Source organism: Belonocnema kinseyi, chromosome 6 (assembly GCF_010883055.1).
Source record: "Belonocnema kinseyi isolate 2016_QV_RU_SX_M_011 chromosome 6, B_treatae_v1, whole genome shotgun sequence".
NCBI classification, from domain to species: Eukaryota; Metazoa; Arthropoda; class Insecta; order Hymenoptera; family Cynipidae; genus Belonocnema; species Belonocnema kinseyi.
The window spans coordinates 134,559,602-134,578,931 of record NC_046662.1 but is presented as its reverse complement, the minus strand read 5'-3'; the positions used below and the strand labels follow the sequence as shown (position 1 = coordinate 134,578,931).

Below are 19,330 nucleotides of genomic sequence, written 5' to 3'. Positions count from 1 at the left end.
GGTGAAGACCAGTTGCTATTCGAAGTACGAGCAATTTTCATCTCTTGCATGGTTTGGAATTCCTGTTTGGCCAGCTTCAATTTATCTGGAGCCAATCGTCGATGTCCCTCAGAAACGGGTGGTCCAGGTGTCGTGTTGATATAATGTTTCGTCGAGTGCTTAGGTTCGACGATAAAGCCATTTGGTCGGGTGATTTCTGGATACTCTTGCAGAATTTTATGACAGGGAGAAGATCCTGAAATGGCTCGAATGCTTAGCAAACTCGTATCACACTCAGAGACTTTCCCTTGCACTGAGAGGGTTGTGAGGCTATTGATAAGTTTTTGATTCCGAATGTCGATCAATAAACCATAATGATGCAAGAAATCGACTCCGATTATCGGTTTTGTGACATCAGCGATAACGAAACGTCACGAGTAAGCGCGGCGAAGTCCGAGGTTGAGCGTGAGTGTTTCGAAACCGTACGTCGCGATGGTTGAATCGTTGGCTGCGTAAAGTTCGTACGATGTTTTGGGACGTCGTCCGCGTGTTAGTGCACGTGGAAAAACGCATAAGTCTGCTCCCGTGTCGACCAAATATTGCGTTTTCGTATCCCGGTCCGTAACGAAGAGGCGGCGAGACGATGGGCAAGGGTCGCTGGCCTCCATCAGCGCCGGCCCGGTTCGTTTCCCGATTTAAATGCACACGGTAGATTGCACTTCTTAGCGTCACTTCCCAAAGTTTCGTGATATCAACAAACACCGTTTTCATTATTTCGACGAGATCGACTTCTGCTGCGATCGCGGAAATGGCCGCGAGACGGAGACCGGTCACGATCTCTTGAGCCCGATGCTACTTCTGACGTCACTGACACTTCGGCAATTCTGGTTGTTACAAGGGCGAGCTGCTGAAGCATGGCTTCTAAAGGTGCTAAATTTGCAGATACCTCGGAAACACGGGTCTTTGGCGTTGCTTCTGCGATGGCATCGGCGAGCTGTGCCAACTTATCAAGCTGGGCTTAGTCCTGGGTTGCCAGGATAGCCTGCATCGACGTAGGTAGCCGACCGAGCCAGAATGGACGCAGGACAGCGTCTGGAAAAACGTTACCTGCAAGGCCGCGAAGGTGTCGGAGGAACTGGGATGGCGTACGATCGCCTATTTCCTCATGCTCTAGCAAACGGCGTGTCTTTTGATCCTGCGAGGCACTTAGTCGATTAATGAGTTCCGTTTTTAGTCTCTGATATGTTCGTTCAGGTCCAGGTGCAGAGGTTAAAATGTCGCGCACTTCAGCTGCAAATTTTGCATCTAGATTCCCGGCAACGTAATTGAACTTTGTTTCGTCTAACAGTACTCCCGCGAGCGCGAATTGTGTTCCCACCAGAGCAAACCACATCTCCGGATCTGCCGGCCAAAAGGGTGGGATTTTCACTCCAACGCGGTTAATCGTGGCATAATTCGGAGGCATGAAGCCTGCGAGAGAAGAGTTAGGTGTTGTATTTTCTGTACAATGTAACGGCGAGGCCATCGTAGCCGTCGTCGCAACGGGCGTCATCGTCGTCGTGGTGGCGTGGTTGTAGTCATTTTTTAAAAGTATAAACTCTACAGATTATAATCCTAGAACGAAATCTGCACTTCACTAGCCTGTATAAGGGCGAAACTGACTGTCACTGTATCAAAAGATATACACTTTTTGCGGGGTCACCACTTTGAAGGGGAATAAGGCGCATAAATAATTAAACTCTGAAGTTTAAATAACTAAAAACACTTTTAATCAAGAATAATGGGAGCGAGGTTCAGATAGTTTGACAGACGGAAACGAACTGAGGTTTCGATGACGAATTCCTCGCCGCCCTGGGCCTGGCATGGCAACAGGGCATGTACCCGTACTGATTAGCATATCTCAAAGCCTTTGAAAACTCTCCGGCGATATCATTTGCTTACACTATCGAAGAAAAACATGAAATGAAATACGTGACACAGAGAGACCGGCAGAAAGTATAAGAAATTAAATGAGTGCCGGCTCGAAATATTCAATACTTTTCTCCAGGACTATAACCAGAAATATCTGGAAATAATTATTAAAAATAGCTAGGAAGGTGGTCGCCACAGTTTATATACAGTATATTCTATCCCTCTCATTCCTCCACTCATATTTCACCTCGTTTGTTTTTCTTCCCATATATACAATCTTAGTAGCCTACAATGACAATTTTTTTACATATATACAAATAATCAATAAGTATATACATTTTTACATTGCATCGACTTCCATGGGGTCGTAGGCTCTATATTTATATCCCCATGGAAGAGTATGTGTTGTACCAGGGAGCAGCATTCGTTTGTCATCATGCCAGCTAAAAGCAATCTTATCTTGGATGATGGTGTGCACTTCGTGCTGTCGGCTTCGGATTAGGTGTTAAATTTAATCAGATCCTGATAAGAAATGAGAGTCTGCTTATAGTAATCGAATGTTATGGTTTTCAGTGTTGATCCTTTTATACCTTTGGCTCTCTTTTTTTCATCCTCTTCATCCAAAACTTTATATGCATATAATTTTGATCTCAAACCCAGAAATTCGGTCTTTATTTTTCCGTTGCTGTTATCTTTCAATAATCCCAAAACTTTTTTATTTTTTAGAGGAATTCCATAAACATTGTCTGGTGGATAATCTGATGTGTAAAATTTATGGATGTCTCGTTTAATATATTCGTAAAAGTTGGGAACAATGAAATGATAAATGAGACTGCCTGTATCTGTATGTAGCAATTTTGCAAATTTTCCGAAATTTGGTAGAATATAGTTGTAATGAAAATCATACGTGATAATTTTTGAGATATCAAGGACTGTGAAACCAATGTAGATAGGTTTATTAAAAAAATCTTTGTTTTGCTCATTTCAATAATTACCATGTTTTATCAAATATGGAACAGCTATGCAAGTTTGACTTAGCAATTAGAGCTTTTGCTCCATATCTGCTCTCCCATTTTGTCACAAACTTGGCATCTTTGTGCTTCCTAACGTTTTCCATTGTCTTTCCAAAAACAGAATTGCTCATCAATTTATAGAAATTTTACTCAAACTCATTAGTTTCTCTTTTTCTGTGTTCAGTGTTTAAATCAATATATTCGTTTAACCACGCTTTTTGCTTGAATTTTAACGCTCCATGAATTTTAGTTAGTTTCATGCCTAATTCCAAGTACATTTTTAGGTTTCGGTAATGTAGTACATAGTTTTTCTTTGGTAGCAAATTGGTTACTAATTTTGGAATCTGACATTTTTAACCAGGAGACACAAAGTGTTCTGGACATAATGGAAGGTCCCTATGCAAATCGTGAAGCTCTTCAGGATATTCTAGATCCACATTCAAGAATGTAACCTTCAGTTGAATCTTCGGGCAGATTGAAAAAGTTTGGATCATTTTCAAAATTTTCAAACCATTCAAAATCTTGATATGGTAAAAATTCACTCATCGCTTGACCATACTGATTGTTACTATCCAAATAAAAAATGTATGATTCCGGATCGCATGGATTAAAATCTTCCCCCATAAATCTATTATTTGATTTTGCAAAACGGTTAGAGCATTGTGAAACGCCACCTCTGATTGCTTTCTGAATTAAGAGTAGGATTTCCACATCAGTCAGTAAGTATAGTTCGATTCCAGTATACTTTAGCATTGCATCAAAAGAAAGTCCGGGGGCTGTGTAATAATGCAATGGATCTAATTTATATGTTGCAAAACAAGTTTTTCGAAAAATTTCAAAAATGTCAGCTAAAAGTATAACATCGGTTTTAAGGTACAAATCGGAACACTGCCCTAAATTTTGCAAATTAAACGTTTCCCAAACTTTACAAGCGTGTTGATAATCCTCGTCAGAAATGTGGCAATCGTTTAATTTGGAATAAAATGCCTCTTTTGGAGGAGGAAGAGACGCGATTAGAATCTCTGTCAGCAGGACAAAGAGCGGCCATTATCGACCAGAGAAAACAGTACTCATCACTGTTCTCAACATTTACAACTGCTCTTTTTTCTCTAAAGAATTTAGGTAATCGGATGAAAGTTGATGAGCCTATTGCCATTTTTAGTATGAAAAAATTTTATGGATTCGATTTCCCTACCATCTTCTATAGCAATAAATTTTGCTGCAAGAATAACATTCGTTTTTTAGCCCCCCATAAAAGTTTTCAAAGCTTTTTTTAGTGTATGTGTAATCATTTTTTTTGCATCCATGAAAAAATCATCTAAATCTTTATGTGTTAAATTTAGAACCAAACCTGTTCTCACTCGACTTTTAAAAGCAGACTCCAGATCCTGTCATCTGATTCTATCTTCTTTCCTATCCAAACCCTCATTCACGCCAGTTCCACTCTTCTGAAGTTTTTTGAATGTGCGTTTTTTGGATGTTAGTGGACCAATTGTTGACTGCAATTTATTTTTTTCCCCTAGAGAGAGATGCTCCTTTCCCCGCCTCAGAATTTTGTTCAACCTCCGAATATCCTGTGTGCATACCAGGTTTCCTATCTTCACTGCACAGGTGGAATATGTTGACGTTCGTAATAATTTTTTAAAAGAATGTTCGCAAAAGTTTTTATAATAAATTGTATAAAACACGAAAACAGTTTAAAATCTCTATATTAATTTTCACTTCGCTTCACTTTTATTTAGGCTTGTGTGTATTCAACAAATGCTTGATGACGACTGATGGAAATGTATGCACAACGCCCTTTTATAGATGCACATTTGCTACCCTTGTCTGGTAACATATCTCACTCTTTGTCTAATTGTTCTAGAACCTTCTACATTATAATCCATACGTGCGGATATAATTTTTTAACATCGCAAAACGTAATGCGTCATTAATAATAACCTTAAAGTTGTTTACGAAAAAAATTGCGCTATAACATTTGATGATATCATTCATTCTAGAAAATTCAGTATAATAAAAAAAAATTTTAACGCTGTATTAAATCATCCTCGATTCTCTATAGTCAAAGAGTAGTTTTAGTGGATGATTGAAAAAATTTCAAATATTTTATTATATTAATTTGTTGCATTTTTTAAATTTTATTTTAAATCTTTCGCGTGTCATAGATAAAAAACTGACCTTTATAAATGGAAACTGAAATGCGAGAATATATCTGTAGATAAGAAAGGCATGCGACCTTAGCTCGAATATCGTTGCATGACATAAGGAGCGATAAGCGTCGGGTAGTGTACTCTTGATATTTATTAAACGTCCATGAAAGGTTCGGAATTAAATGCATGCTGTCTATACTGTCTGGAGTCTCGAAATTGTTTTCAGTATCTTGTTACATATAGATCGTCCATAACTTGACGGACCTAGCATATGGAAAAGAATGAATACGAAAACGAGCGATTGCGAGCTGTAAAAAGAAGTGATCTCTCTACAAAACGATAACATAGGATAATGAAATGTGTGCAGCCTCAAACTGCCGATGTATGAATGCTTGTGCGAATTTAAACACGTGTAGCTGTTATCTTTAGTCCTCGCTCGCTACTTGATACCAGAATAAAGCGACAAGCATCACTTAGTATATGACCTACCATAAGAAATGCTTTTTTATTCCTTTCTTACCTTCGATTAACTTTATAGATATACTTTTTTAATTCTAATTATTTTTCTCAAAGATTCTAGACTGCAGCAGAATGTTTTTCACAGGCAGGAATTCTTAGTTAAAGCATGATCTTTCAGGAATTTTTAAATCAAATTGAGAATCAAAACAGGATGCCAAATTTCATCTGTCTACCTGCCTCCTGCTCATTAAACAAATAAAGGCAGGAATTTTTAGCTAAAGTATCATCTATCAGGAAGCAATAAATCAAATAAATAGTCCAAACAGGATGCCGTACGTAGCTCTCCATATAAAATTTCACCTATACACCTGCATCTTTGACGCATTTAACAAACGTCTTATCTACCAGGAAGCAATAAATCATCCTTGTTTTTTTTTCACAATAACCTTGAACCTGTTTACATGAATTTGGCTACAGACTATTGCGCAATAGTGACGTCATCAGGATCATTCGAGAAAGACCTCAAAGCTTAGCACGGACACGAACCCTTTTTTTTCCAGAAAATGTATCACGGACACGCACCACTAAGGGTCGAAGCTTCTCGATGCCGGTAGTGTAGGAATCTTGCGTTAGAAACCCCCCTATACATCTACTAAAATAAAACTTGACACCTGCATCTTGTGCGTCTTAAAACATATTATTACAGCATCCTCTGTACAAAAATGTGAAGAACGTTCTTAATCTCTACATGACTTGTGAAATAGTTTATAAAGAAAGTAATAAATTATTCTACACGGTTAAACAATGTATCACAATTAAAGGGAAGAATCGGCAGAACATTGCATGCAAAAATTAAACACCTGCAAACTTAAAAACAAAAGTATCACATAGTACCACATCTCACAGTTAAAAACATAAACATTCCACTGTTATCAATAATAAAAATAAAATCACTTGAGCCTCCCACCCTCGAAAGAAAACGATAATGTACAATATACGAGGTGTGTTCAAAAAATAAGGTGACTTTATGGTTTTCTCAAAAAATATTCATTTATTCCTCAATATTTAGGTTGTCCCCTTGAAAGTAATCCCTCTCAGATATAATACACTTGTGCCAACGCTTTTTCCAATCATCGAAGCACTTTTGATTATCATTTTGTGGTATAGCCTTGAGTTCTTTCAGTGATGCAGTTTTTATCTCCTCAATCGTTGAAAATCGATGTCCTTTTATGGGTCTCTTCAGTTTTGGGAAAAGAAAAAAGTCACTGGGGGCCAAATCCGACGAATATGGAGGCTGAGGCATGACTGTGGTGCTGTTTTTGGTCAGAAAATCTTTCACAAGCAACGATGAATGAGCAGGTGCATTATCTTGATGCAAAAGCCACGAATTGTTTTTCCAAAGTTCCGGACGTTATTTGCGTATTGCCTCTCTCAAACGGCACATAACTTGAAGGTAATGCTCCTTATTGACCGTACGACCTTGTGGTAAGAATTCCTGATGCACTACGCCACGGTAATCAAAGAAGACAGTCAGCAAAACCTTCACATTTGACCAAACTGGACGTGCTTTTTTCGGTCTTGGAGACTCAGGATGCTTCCACTGAGACGATTGGGCTTTAGTTTCGACGTCATAACCATATACCCACGATTCATCCCCACTTATAACCCTTTTGAGAAAATCAGGATCATTATTGACTTCATTCAACATCTGCTGAGCGATGGTCATGCGATGGATCTTTTGATCAAAATTAAGCAGTTTTGGAACAAATTTCGCTGACACACGTATCATGCACAAAACGTCCGAAAAGATAGCATGGCATGAGCCAACCGATATGCCAACATCTTCAGCAACTTCTCTGATGGTAATTCGGCGATTTTTCAACACCATTTCTTCCACTGCTTGAACGTTTTCATCTGTTGTTGACGTGCTGGGGCGTCCAGGGCGAGGTTCGTCTTCGACATCCTCCTGGCCTTCTTGGAACAGCTTGTACCACTTATACACATTTTTCTTACTCAGAGTAGACTCACCGTATGCAACTGTCAACATTTCAAGAGTGTACCAACACAACAAAACAAAAAATTTAAAACTTGAATGTACGTAGCCCGCAAAAATTGAAAAGTCACCTTACTTTTTGAACACACCTCGTACTTACCCATGATCTAGAAGAATTTTAAACAAAACTCATTAATAACTTCCGTAGACCGTTCTTAAGTTTCAAATTAATTAAGATGCTGAAAAGAATGAGCATGAAACCTTATATAAAATTCCTTGCTCCTAATTGTACAATATGATATTATCGAGATCCATCTAAAACTTTCTAGAAGAACATAGAAATATTTTATAAAATTCATGTAAGAAAATCGCGCATGCGCACTTACTTTGATTACGAATAAGAATCAGATTTTCAAAAAGTGTATCAGAAGTCTAGCTTAGAACACCTCAATTAGCACAGACATGAACCTCTTGATCTGCAGTATATGAACCACTCACCTGCAAAATGCTGGTACGGTAGGAAGACGTTGCACAGTCTCACACGGACACAAACATATAGGCACCTTGCCATCTCGCACAGACACACCACACGCTCACCTCACAAAGGCACACCCACACAGGCTTACCTCAAACATACACGCATTAACACTAATTGGTACAGAAACGCCCCCTATCATCTACTTCTAGGTGATCTATTCTGTAATGAATCTAAGGTCAAATATAGCATTAAATCACTGTGAGTGATTTTAAAGGATTTCAAAGGAAGGAAATATTCACGTTTTTGTAGAAAAGGATACATAATATAGGTTTTGGATGTTTTCTGAAAAAGGCATATTTCAAACTATGGGTCTAAGATCTTGGAAGTGTATCCGGCTATATGCCCCTAAATATAACTGTTTACCGACAAAGTGGACCCTTCTTTTGTTGACCATTTCAGGGGTCATCTATATATTACGTAACGCCTTTTTGGATAGTTTACGGATACTCCTTCCGCCCTTGTAATGCTACCATGCAGCTACCGATCAAATAATACTTTTTTTCAATCATCGAAGCACTTCTGATAATCATTTTGTGGTATAGCCTTGAGTTCTTTCAGCGATGCAGTTTTTATCTCCTCAATCGTTGAAAATGAATGTCCTTTCATGGGTCTCTTGAGTTTTGGGAAAAGAAAAAAGTCACTGGGGGCCAAATCCGGTGAATATGGTGGCTGAGGCATGACTGTGGTGCTGTTTTTGGTCAGAAAATCTTTCACAAGCAACGACGAATGAGCAGGTGCATTATTGTGATGCAAAAACCTTCACATTTGACCGAACTTGACGTGCTTTTTTCGGTCTTAAAGACTCAGGATGCTTCCTCTGAGATGATTGGGCTTCAGTTTCGACGTCATATATTAGAGATCTGTGATCAAAGAATCTGAAATGTTTTGAGGTATTATAAAAGATTTTAAGGAACTTTTAATTGATTTCACAAATTTAATAGGATTTCAGAGGTTTGAACAAATTGCTGCTTATTTTTAGATATTTCAAATTAATATTGTAAATTGTAGGAAAATATTTAAAAGAATTTCAGTACCAAAGAATTTTCAATTGATTTCAGTAACTTAATTGATTTCAAATGATATGAAATATTTTAAAGCATTTTAGAAGATTCCGAGGCATTTTTGAGAACCCTAAAAATGTTTAACTTTCAAGTGATTTAAAAATATTTCAAATCAATATTTAAGGAATTTGAAAAAACTCCAAGGCACTTACGAAGGATTTTAATAATCTAGGTAATTAAAAAAAAAGGATTTGAGAATCTTTGAATTGATTTCAGTAATTTAATATCACTCATAGCATTTCAATAATTTGATGATATTTTAAAAGATTCTAAAGCATTCTTAAGAGCTTTAAAATGGTTTAGTTAAGTTAGGAAAAGTCAAAGGATTAGAAATATTTAATGAATTCAGTATTTTTAAAATAATTTAAGGCAAGTGTCCTAGTTTTCGGAAGCTTGAGGCGAATTTCAGATTTCAAATGCTTAAAAAACTATATCAAATTATATTAAAGCTTAAAAAATGGGTTTTATCTAATAAAGCGTACCTTAAGAAAGGTAAATTACTTATCACTTGTAACATATCGTATTAGAATGAATATTATAAGAAGTATGAAGTTATAAATACGAGAATGCATGGGTTATCGGCAAGTCAGAAACCTGGCTGCTTGAGTTATGTGCACTTTGATGTTTGAGTAATCAGCAATAGAGTTTTGGAAAAAACATTTTTGCTGAGAACGAAAAACGCAACAGCCTACTCTATGTAAAATATTGCCCATCTGCCGACAACCCATGCATTGACGGAGACTGACACATTTACCTTAATGGGTTTGTGAAATAAAATTTACTGAATGTTGAAGGTTTTGAAAACTTTATAAGTATTTCTAAAGAGTATAAAGAATATTCAATTGATTTACGGGGATTTGAAATATTTTAGAGTATTTGAAAAGATTTCAAAGCATTTTCAAGAGATTTAAAAAGATTTGCATGGGGGAATTTCTAAGCATTTTACTAATTTTAAGGTCTTTAAAAAATTTGCATCAATATTAAAGAGTTTCCTATAATTTTGAAAGATATAGAACAATTTTGTAGAATCTATTATGATATCTCGCAAGATCCCAAGTGATTTTATGAGATTCCCGAGGGTTTTAATGATTTTAAGTGATTTTAAAAGCTCATAGGGTATTTTAATCAATTTCCCATAATTTCAGGTTATATCATCAGATTTCATGTAACTTTCACAGGAAAAAAGAATCCATTGAAAAGACGACTCTGTGAATTGCGTATCTCTCATTTGCAGATACAGAAAGTTAAAAAAGAATCGGTTTGCAACGATGTGAATCTGTCATTTTCTCAAGCAGCTTCGAATCTGCCATGTAATGCAATGACAACTTTAAGCCAGGTTATATTGAATGGGTTTCTTTCTTTTTGAATGATACCGACTTTTTGGGGTTAAGCTGCCATATTTCACACGATTTTTTAAATTTATAAATTATCGAAAGATTAAAATAAATCAGGCGCCGGTCTACTAGATTCCTTTTCCTATTTCAGTTATTAATCTTTTACGGCATATGAGTTAGTCAACAAATTTATAACGACTAAATGTCTTTAAAAAAACAAATCGGCGGCAATTTGGGAATTCCAGTACAAGATACGCAATTTTAAATCCTTTGAAACCCATTCAACAGAAGTGAATGGATTTTTTTTCCTGGGTTATAAGGGATATTATAATAATTTGATAGATTTCTAAGAATTTGAAAGATTTTAGCTTCAAAAAAGTTCAAAATATTCTAAAGGATGTGAAATATCTGAGAGAACTCGTATTTTAAAATATTTCAAGGAATTTTTAAGAACTTGAAATATTTTAGGGAATTTTAAAAGATTTAAAAGTAATTCATAGTGCTTCCGTTTTCGACATGAAGGTGTTAGCCAGTTGTAATTGAGTGATATTAATTATAGTGAGTTTCCAGTGGAATTTGAGATAAGTTGATGGGAAGAGTATGTGTGAGGGTTTTATGAGTGAGGGTTTGTATGTCGAAAAGACTTTAGGTAAAAAGTTGTGTAATATTCTGGGAGTTAAGACGGTTTTGTGTAGGCTGAGAGGTTGGTTTGTTTAGCGTGGGGAATAGGGTGGGGAGTGGGTGCAGCCGAGTAGAGGCTGCAGGAAAGGTTAGGGAAAGATTAGCATGGGTGGGAAGAACGAAAGAAATTACGGTAGCGTGGTGAGGTAGCGCTGGAGTGACAGCTACGGAGTACGCATGTTAAAGTTTTTTTATTTAGACTAGGAAGTATTCTGCAAGCAGAAAAGTGACAAGAAAAGATGGCAATATTAAAAAAAAAACAGTAGAGAGGGAGAGTTTGAGGGCGGATAGTTTTGGCTCAATCGAAACGTTTATCAATAGGAAGAGGGATAGGGCAGAAAGAGAAAGTATTGAAGAAGTGAAAGAAATAGGAAAAGATCAAAATATAGAGGGAGAGGAGGACGATGGGAAAGACGAGGACAACGTTGAACATAGAGGGACAGTAGAAGTTGAAAAGTTAAGGTTAGAGCCAAAACAAGATGATCATAATAAAAAGGTAGAACACTTGGAAAGTAGGATAGTGAATATCGAAAAATCAAAACGGGAGGTTGGAGTAGAGAAGAGCGTGAGTAATGAGAGGGAAAGGATGAGGGGAGTAGAAAGATGGTTAGAAAAGAAAGAGGTGAAAAGAAACATAGTAATGAAGTGTCTAAGAGTAGAATGGCGGGAGTTAAAGAAAGCAGTAGAAAATGTGCTAAAAAGAATAGATGCTAAAGTAGAGATGGAGGATATGCGAAGTGTAGGAAAAGAAACATGAAGACAAAAAAAATCGTATTAGTGAAACCAAAGAAATGGGAACATAGGAGAGACATGATGATAAAGAAGAGGTTGTTATATGGAAGCCCGGAGAGAATAGAGCATTATTTGATATGGCTAGAAAGGAATGTGCAGTTTAAGTCAAGGAAAAAAGCGGAAGAAGAAAAAAGTAAGAAAAAAAGAACGTAGGTTAAGTATGGCAGAATATATCTAGACTGAGTGTGGTGGGATTGAGACGAAGAAAGAGAAGAGGTAGTGAGAAATGATAGAAGATAATGAGAAAGAGATTTGCCTTATAATAGATGCAAATTTCAATAAGAGAACATAAGATAAATGAGAAAGGAAACGGGGAGGAAAGAGAAAAAGAAAATACAAATATAAGGTAATGAATGGGTAGGCAAAGAAATTGTCAAAGAGCTTGGAGGGGTCGGGATCGTTTATCTTAAACGGAAATATGGAGAGAGATGAGGAAGAAGAATATATACGCTCAGGAGAAGAAAGTGGAACGGTAATTGATTATATGATAGTGGGCGATGATTTAAGAGAGAAGGTAGAAAAACTAGAGGTTTGAGACATATTCATTCGGAACACTTTCCCCTAATAGTGACATTAGAGGGTGAAAAAAGTGATAGCAATATGGATGGAAAGGAAACAAAGTTTAAAAGAGCAGGACAGGGGTATTGTTCAATGGAAGGAAAAGAACAGTTTATAGAAAAGGTCAGAAATATCAGAATGGGAGAGGAGATTCTGGACGAGGAGGTGGAAAACATGATAGGAGAAATAAAAATAGGGTTAGAGGGAACAAGCAAAAAAGAAGTTAGTAAAGAATGGAATAGAGGTGGATGGGATAAAGATTTGTAAAGAGAAAGAAGAAGAAAAGAAAAAAGTAGGAGAAAGCATATAGGAGAAAAAAGGAGGAGTATACTGAGTTCTGTGATCAAAAGACAGAGAAAGAGAATGAAAGGTTTGACGAAGATGCGGAGAAGGCAAGGGCGGAAGAAGAGGTCTGAAAGGTAATAAATAGAGAGAAAAAAGGAGAAAAAAGCAAACCAGGATGGAGGGGGTATCAAATACCCTGCAACCAATGCTGTCTGCGTCGGCTGGACCTCTATCGTTTCGAAAATGGTTCTACGGTAGTTCAATTCTCTTGGGATCAGCTTTATTCGGCTAGAGAACGCCTGACGTACCAGTATCGGGACAACTTTGCTTCTGCGGATGGGAGACTAGAGTAATCCAACTCTAGTCCCGCATCCGCAGAAGCAATGAGGAATTGAGGAAAAAATGAGGGCAAAAAATTGAGGAATCAAAATATAATAAATGGTATAAGATGATAAAAAAGGTAGGAGTACCAAAGTATTTAGAAAAGGGATGGGGTGAGAGAAGATGAACGAGAGTAGCAAGATTTAGATTGAGAAACGAGGCAAGGGACGGGATGTATTGGGAAAAGGAAGAGAACAGAACGTGCAAAATATGTGAATGGGAGGAGGGAACATGGGAGTTAGAGGAGGCTATAAGGGCGAATGAGAAAGAATGAAAGTGGAAAAATGAGCATGAGATAGAAGAGAAGTGAGGGTAAAGGAAAAGGGAAACGGAATTCGCCTACATTAGAAGCATAAAGATTGGCAAGTAGTTATTATTATGCAGTAGTATAAGTAGATGATGATGCGCTCGCACTCACTCGCTCGCTTTCTCAGTTCTCACTTCAATCGCTCGCTCACTCTTCCGAACGTAAAATTGCGTTAGGTTAATTTTAGAAGTAAGTGGATATAAAAATTGATATAAATAGTTATAAATATTGTAAATATTGAGGATAAGAAATATAAAGTTTAAGGATGATCCTATAAGAAAGGTAGCCCAATGTAAACCCTTAGGGGACACATTATGAATAAGGAAGAAGTAATTTATAATACATTTTTTTTTATGTATATGAACATCTTTTAATCAATTTCTTATTATATGATATTTTAAAACATTCCAAGGGATTTTATCAAATTTACACTATGATTTCGCTGTTTTTAAAGGATTGCAAAAGCTCTCAAAGTGTTTGAATAAATTTCAAGGGTTTTAATCAATAATATATTTTATATAATTTTACGAGATTTCATTTCCAATTCACCCTGAACTCTTATCATTTTTTTGGAATTCTACAGAATTCTCTGTATTAAAAAAAAAATTAATGTGAGTGTTTCAAAATTAACTTAGTTCTACTTAAGTCAACGCCTTTTTTATTTCTTTTTAGTTTTTAGGGTTTCATAGGCCCGGGATGAAACCCTTACAGTTTAGGTCGGGTGTACGTCCTTCGCACTACTTTCCAAGGAGGGGCAGTGAGGGGAGGATATGCAGATTGAATAGGGGAGGGATAATTTCCTTTTGGGAGGTCTTAGCGAATTAATTAAGTTTTTTTAAAAGGAAAATACTTTCAAAAAATAATTCAGAAATTTTTCGTTTGAAATTATTTTTTCAACATTTTTTTTTCATCAAAATTTTGCAATAAATTTTTTTTTAAGTCAATACTTATTTACATAATTTTTTTATATTCGAAAAAATTAATTATGATTCTATTAAGATTCAAATTAATGTCTTGATAGGCTAGGAAACCATTCCTTTCCAGCGCTCGGTGCCTACCTTGACTAATTTTTGTTTTCAATTCATCCTGAAGTTTTTGAAATGCCTAGGATGCTTAGAATCCCATCAAAAATTTTTTTATAATTTCCTAGAATTTTTGTAAATGCATTCCAAACTTGCTGAATTCAATGCATTCTTTTATATTTTTGATTTTTAATTCACTTGCATTTTCTTCAATTTATCTTCCATTTTTATAAAATTTATCGATTTTTTCCCCTTTCTCTTAAATTTTACTCAATTCACTCCAATTTAACTAAAATTAAGGAGTTTTTAGACATTGTTTCGATACATTCTTTATTTAAATTCAATTGTTTTAAAGTCATATGAAATTCTCCTGAAAGCGATAAAATTGAACTTCAATTTTTAGAAATTTCATCGATTTCTTCGAAATTCTTTTAAATTTGAAAGGACATTAGACACATTATTACTCCTTATAAGTGTTAGTCACTTTTTGGGTTGGGCATTAATCACTTCTGGTCACTTTTTGTTTAAATATTTTACTCTTTCGCTTTTTTTAAACAAATTAGGCTGTGAGAGACTAGAATTCAAAAATTTATAAATTAAAATTTGTTTTAATCCTATTATAATAGATTTTATACATAAAAAGTTAGAAAATGAAGTTTTGCGTCTTACTTTTCAAAGATAAAATCACTAGAATTATCAAGGAATTATCGAGAGCCTTAAAAGTTTGAAAAAATAAACAAATTTTATGTTGGATTGAAGAATTTGTTAGAACTTCGGAATATATATTAAATTATTTCATAAAATCATGTTGAATTCCTCATAATTTTTTCAAATTCTCTTGAATTCCTTTGTATTTTTCCAAAATTGTGTTACACTTACTAAAATCAATTGAATTTTTTGAAGTTTTAAAATTTTTCCCAATTTGTTTACATCTTATTAATCGAATTCTTGGGAGTGATTTTAAATCCAAAAGAACATGAGATATTCTCTGGGAATCTGCTTTTCGACAACATCGCGTTGAAAATGCAATACGTTGGAATACTTTTCAATTCAATACTACTATATTTCGAACAAGTAGAATAGTAGAAAATTAAGTTTTTTGTAACAAACAAAAGAATCACTATATCTCTCAAGCATAAATTAAAGTCAATTGTTGTGTCTTGACAATCCAAAGTTAGTTTATTTTCTAATATTTCTTTTTACAATATTATATTTCGACACTAATGAATAGATTCTTTGGGAATTTCCCACATAACGAAAACATCTTCCGAAAATTGTAAAAACATTCTAAAGCTAGGACGTCGGGCCCGATAACCTTTCAATCTCTTTATTACCTTGAAAAACAGAGTTGTAAACTTAAACTATTTTTAACTGCTTTAAGTCTTCAAGTATTCTTACCAAGCACATTTTTATCCCAAGCCTTTTATTGCACTATTTAAGAAACCGTTCAAACTTTAACTGGTCACCAGGTTTATCGAAATTTATGTTTATCCGTTTCACGTGCGCCTAATTTAGGTACTCTTAGGCCCTTCAGGTATATTGACTCTTGCGCTCACTAAAGGGCTGTGAAAATGACCAGTAAAAATGGGTGTCTCCAATTAGCCTCCCACTCAAATATAGTAGCCAATAGCGTCCTCAAATTTCCTACTCAATGTACACTGAATCTTTCAGTTTTTCTTCCCCCAAAAATGTTACTCTCAGCTACTTTGAGACGTGAGTCAGTTTTACGGTAACCTTCGATAAGTAACACTCAGAAAAGCACTGTCTACTTAGCTATATAACTTCAGTTCCTTAATTTTGTATATCTCTTGTAACTCTACATTTGTGTATAAGTATATTATTTATTTCAAACAACAACCATTTCATTCTTCATTACAAGAGAACAAACATCAATAATTGCCGAGAAAATTGTCAACTTAAAAATTTATGATATTTCTAAAACACTGAAAGATTGGTAATTGCTGCCATTTTTCTATGTAATAATAATTTTTTTGAAATTTCATGTAACTTATATGATAATAAAAATTAATATTATCCGTAATACTTAATAAATTAAAGTGTATATATTCATGTACATGTAATAACGAACAATTCACCATTTATTTCAGAAATAACATTTCTTTTAATTTATAAAATAAAAAACGTGATTTCGGCATTATAATTTACAAATATGTTAAGTGTTAATCAAGTTTAAGAGTTATTATCATAAATTGAATCGAAATTATATTCAAAATTTTTTCCAGAATTTGCCTACACATAAATGATGAGAAATCCATTATTCCATTAACAGAAAAAAATGAAGTGGAGCTCCTTTTTGGAGGTGGTACCTGTGGTGCCTCCTAATTATTTTATACAAGTATTTTGTAACATTCATTACTTATATATATAACATAGAAAAAATAACTATTTGGTTTGTTCTTTTTTATTAAAAAAAATAATTAATAGGCGCGCTCAAGACGATTAGTATATTAATACAATAATATAATTCAACTATTTATAAAATATATCCTGCCAGGAATTCAGAAGCTGAAATATCGCGTGGCGATAAAATTAATTCAATTCAATGGAAAAAAATCCTACAGAAATAATAGCAGAACTAGATTCAGTCTATGGAGATGCTGCTCTATCTCAGGCTGTGCAAGTTGCTAAATTTATGTATCGAGATAGTTGAAGTTGCAGTTGACTTGAAAAAGGCGATCATCATTTCTATATAAACAGAAAGGGGGTGAAAAGCAACTGCAATAATTGCAGAGGCGTAAGCTTGATAAGTATCGTATACAAAATATATCCTAAAATACTTATTAATAGGGCAATGCAAGTAACAGACAAAAATGGGTGAAAAGTGCAATGTGGATTTATGCCAGGAAGATCACGTGCGCATTATGTATTTAGGTTTAGATAAAAAAGTAGAAAAAAGTTTTCGGGTAAACAAAAAAGTTTTCTGTGCATTCGTTGATCTAGAAGAAGGGTTTGATAAGGTGGATAGAAGTAAGCATTGGAAAGCAACTGAGTGACTGTTCCAAAATTAGACGAGGATGCGTTATGTTGTCTTGGCTGCTTATTATATTCATGGGCAACTGTCTAAGAATGGCCCACCTTGACGAAGAAGGAGTGGATCTTGGGACAGTGAAGGTACATTGATTAGCGTTTTATGATGATATGGTTGTTGTTGCAGAGCCATTTGAAGACTTGCAAAGAATATTGAGCAGGTTAGGATCCATTGTTAGAAGTAAAAATATATTTCAAAAAACTATTAAATGGCGATATATAATTCTACATTTACACGTACTGTGTTGTACAATAAGCGATACCTGGACATACCAAGATCCATTAGCGATAAAACGCTAATGGACCAAGTAGGTCATTTGATGAATGATTGATGAAACAAGTATATCGAGGTAAGATAAATGGTAGCGTACCCAGAAAAGATATAAGAAGCCATAGAAACATAAGAGTAAGCTTGTGGAAATGCATGGACGAATAGGAAGTTAAGGAAGCATGCCAAGACAGAATATGTGTGGACGTAAATAGTTTATAAGAAATTCATAATGAAGAGTCTCACTGGAGTGAATGTCGCCTAAAACGAAACACCTTGGATACTAATGGGCCCGACTGGGGAGCTTTACATAAAGACTTTTTGGAGCTATTTGCTTGAGGAGCTTGCTAGAGAGATTGATTCGTGATATGGGTCGGAGCAGTATTGTGAAATGAAGGTGTTAATTAAATACACTGAACTTTATATTAGAAAATTAAAAATGGCTATATAGATTGGGGGAATCCAAAACCCCCTATGTAAGGCTTGGGTGCCAAAGCAGAGCAAGTTAAATAGAAAAAAAGATTGGTGCACTATATGCGGCAATGCCACACAGGACACCGATTAATTTGACGCACTATTACGACAATGCCAACGAAGGGGTTAACTCCCTGATCGTGGTCTAGAACCGAATGATTCACGCTTACCCCAAAAGGAATATTTCTTAATGTTTCTTAATACCTCAACATACTACAATGATGGATATTGGTTGTATAACTCGCCTTCAAATTCCGGTTGAGGACTAGTCATATAAATATCTGGGTATCCTCGAATCTAAGGGTATTCAGCATGCGATAGTTAGAAAAGCCTAACGACTGTCTCCAATACAATACTCAAATTGCTTTTGGGATTTTAAGAACACGTTTTAAAAATATAATTTAAAAAATTTTATTCCAAGGTAACGCGTTATTTTTTTCTTTAATGGTACAGCGTTCCGTTTTCAAACATTTAACGATAGCGGTAACGCGTGGCAAACTTTTAAGAAGTAACGGTAAGGTTAATGCGTTATATTTAAGTTCAGTGAAGTCGGTAGAAGTTTTCTGTAAAGTTTCACTTCAATTCACCCTAACTGTTCACTAAGTACAAGTCTTTCATTGTTTTTCGCGGTGCCATGAGATTGAATTCGCAGCGGTGCAGCAGGCTTTTATCCAGGTCTAGACATTGAAAATTTTATTTTGCAATATGTATTATTTATATTAATTAAATATTTCAAATAACTAATTAATGCTGATTAATAATATTGCATATTGGATTATTGTTGTGCCATTTAATCAAATTAATTATACTTCCTGATAATTTTAATCAAGCAAATTTGTATTTTGAAGAAATTTATCTTATTTTATGTGTCTATGTTTACTCAGGTTGACATTCATATTTAAATTTTCGATAAAAACTGTGCACGTTAGAGAAAGAAAGATGGAGAGGAGTTTATGAATTTTTTAACTTTCATAGGTACGAGGGTAGTTCAATAAGTCCTTAGAATGAAGTATAAAAACAATTTTTTTTGGGTAAATTTTTTTTATTTTTCAACATAATCTCCTTGGAGCTCT

At 35.2% G+C, this 19,330-nt stretch overlaps 2 protein-coding genes across 10 annotated transcripts in view; one reads left to right on the top strand and one right to left on the bottom strand.

Annotated features, from left to right (window-relative positions):
* The window catches only part of LOC117175110 (T-cell immunomodulatory protein), a 186,430-nt gene that overhangs the window by 97,501 nt on the left and 69,599 nt on the right, over positions 1–19,330 (top strand). The gene's annotated exons all lie outside the window — the stretch shown is intronic.
* LOC117175609 lies at positions 998–1,531 on the bottom strand. Its single transcript, XM_033365317.1, has one exon. The coding sequence runs from the start codon at positions 1,529–1,531 to the stop codon at positions 998–1,000; it is 534 nt and encodes a 177-aa protein (XP_033221208.1).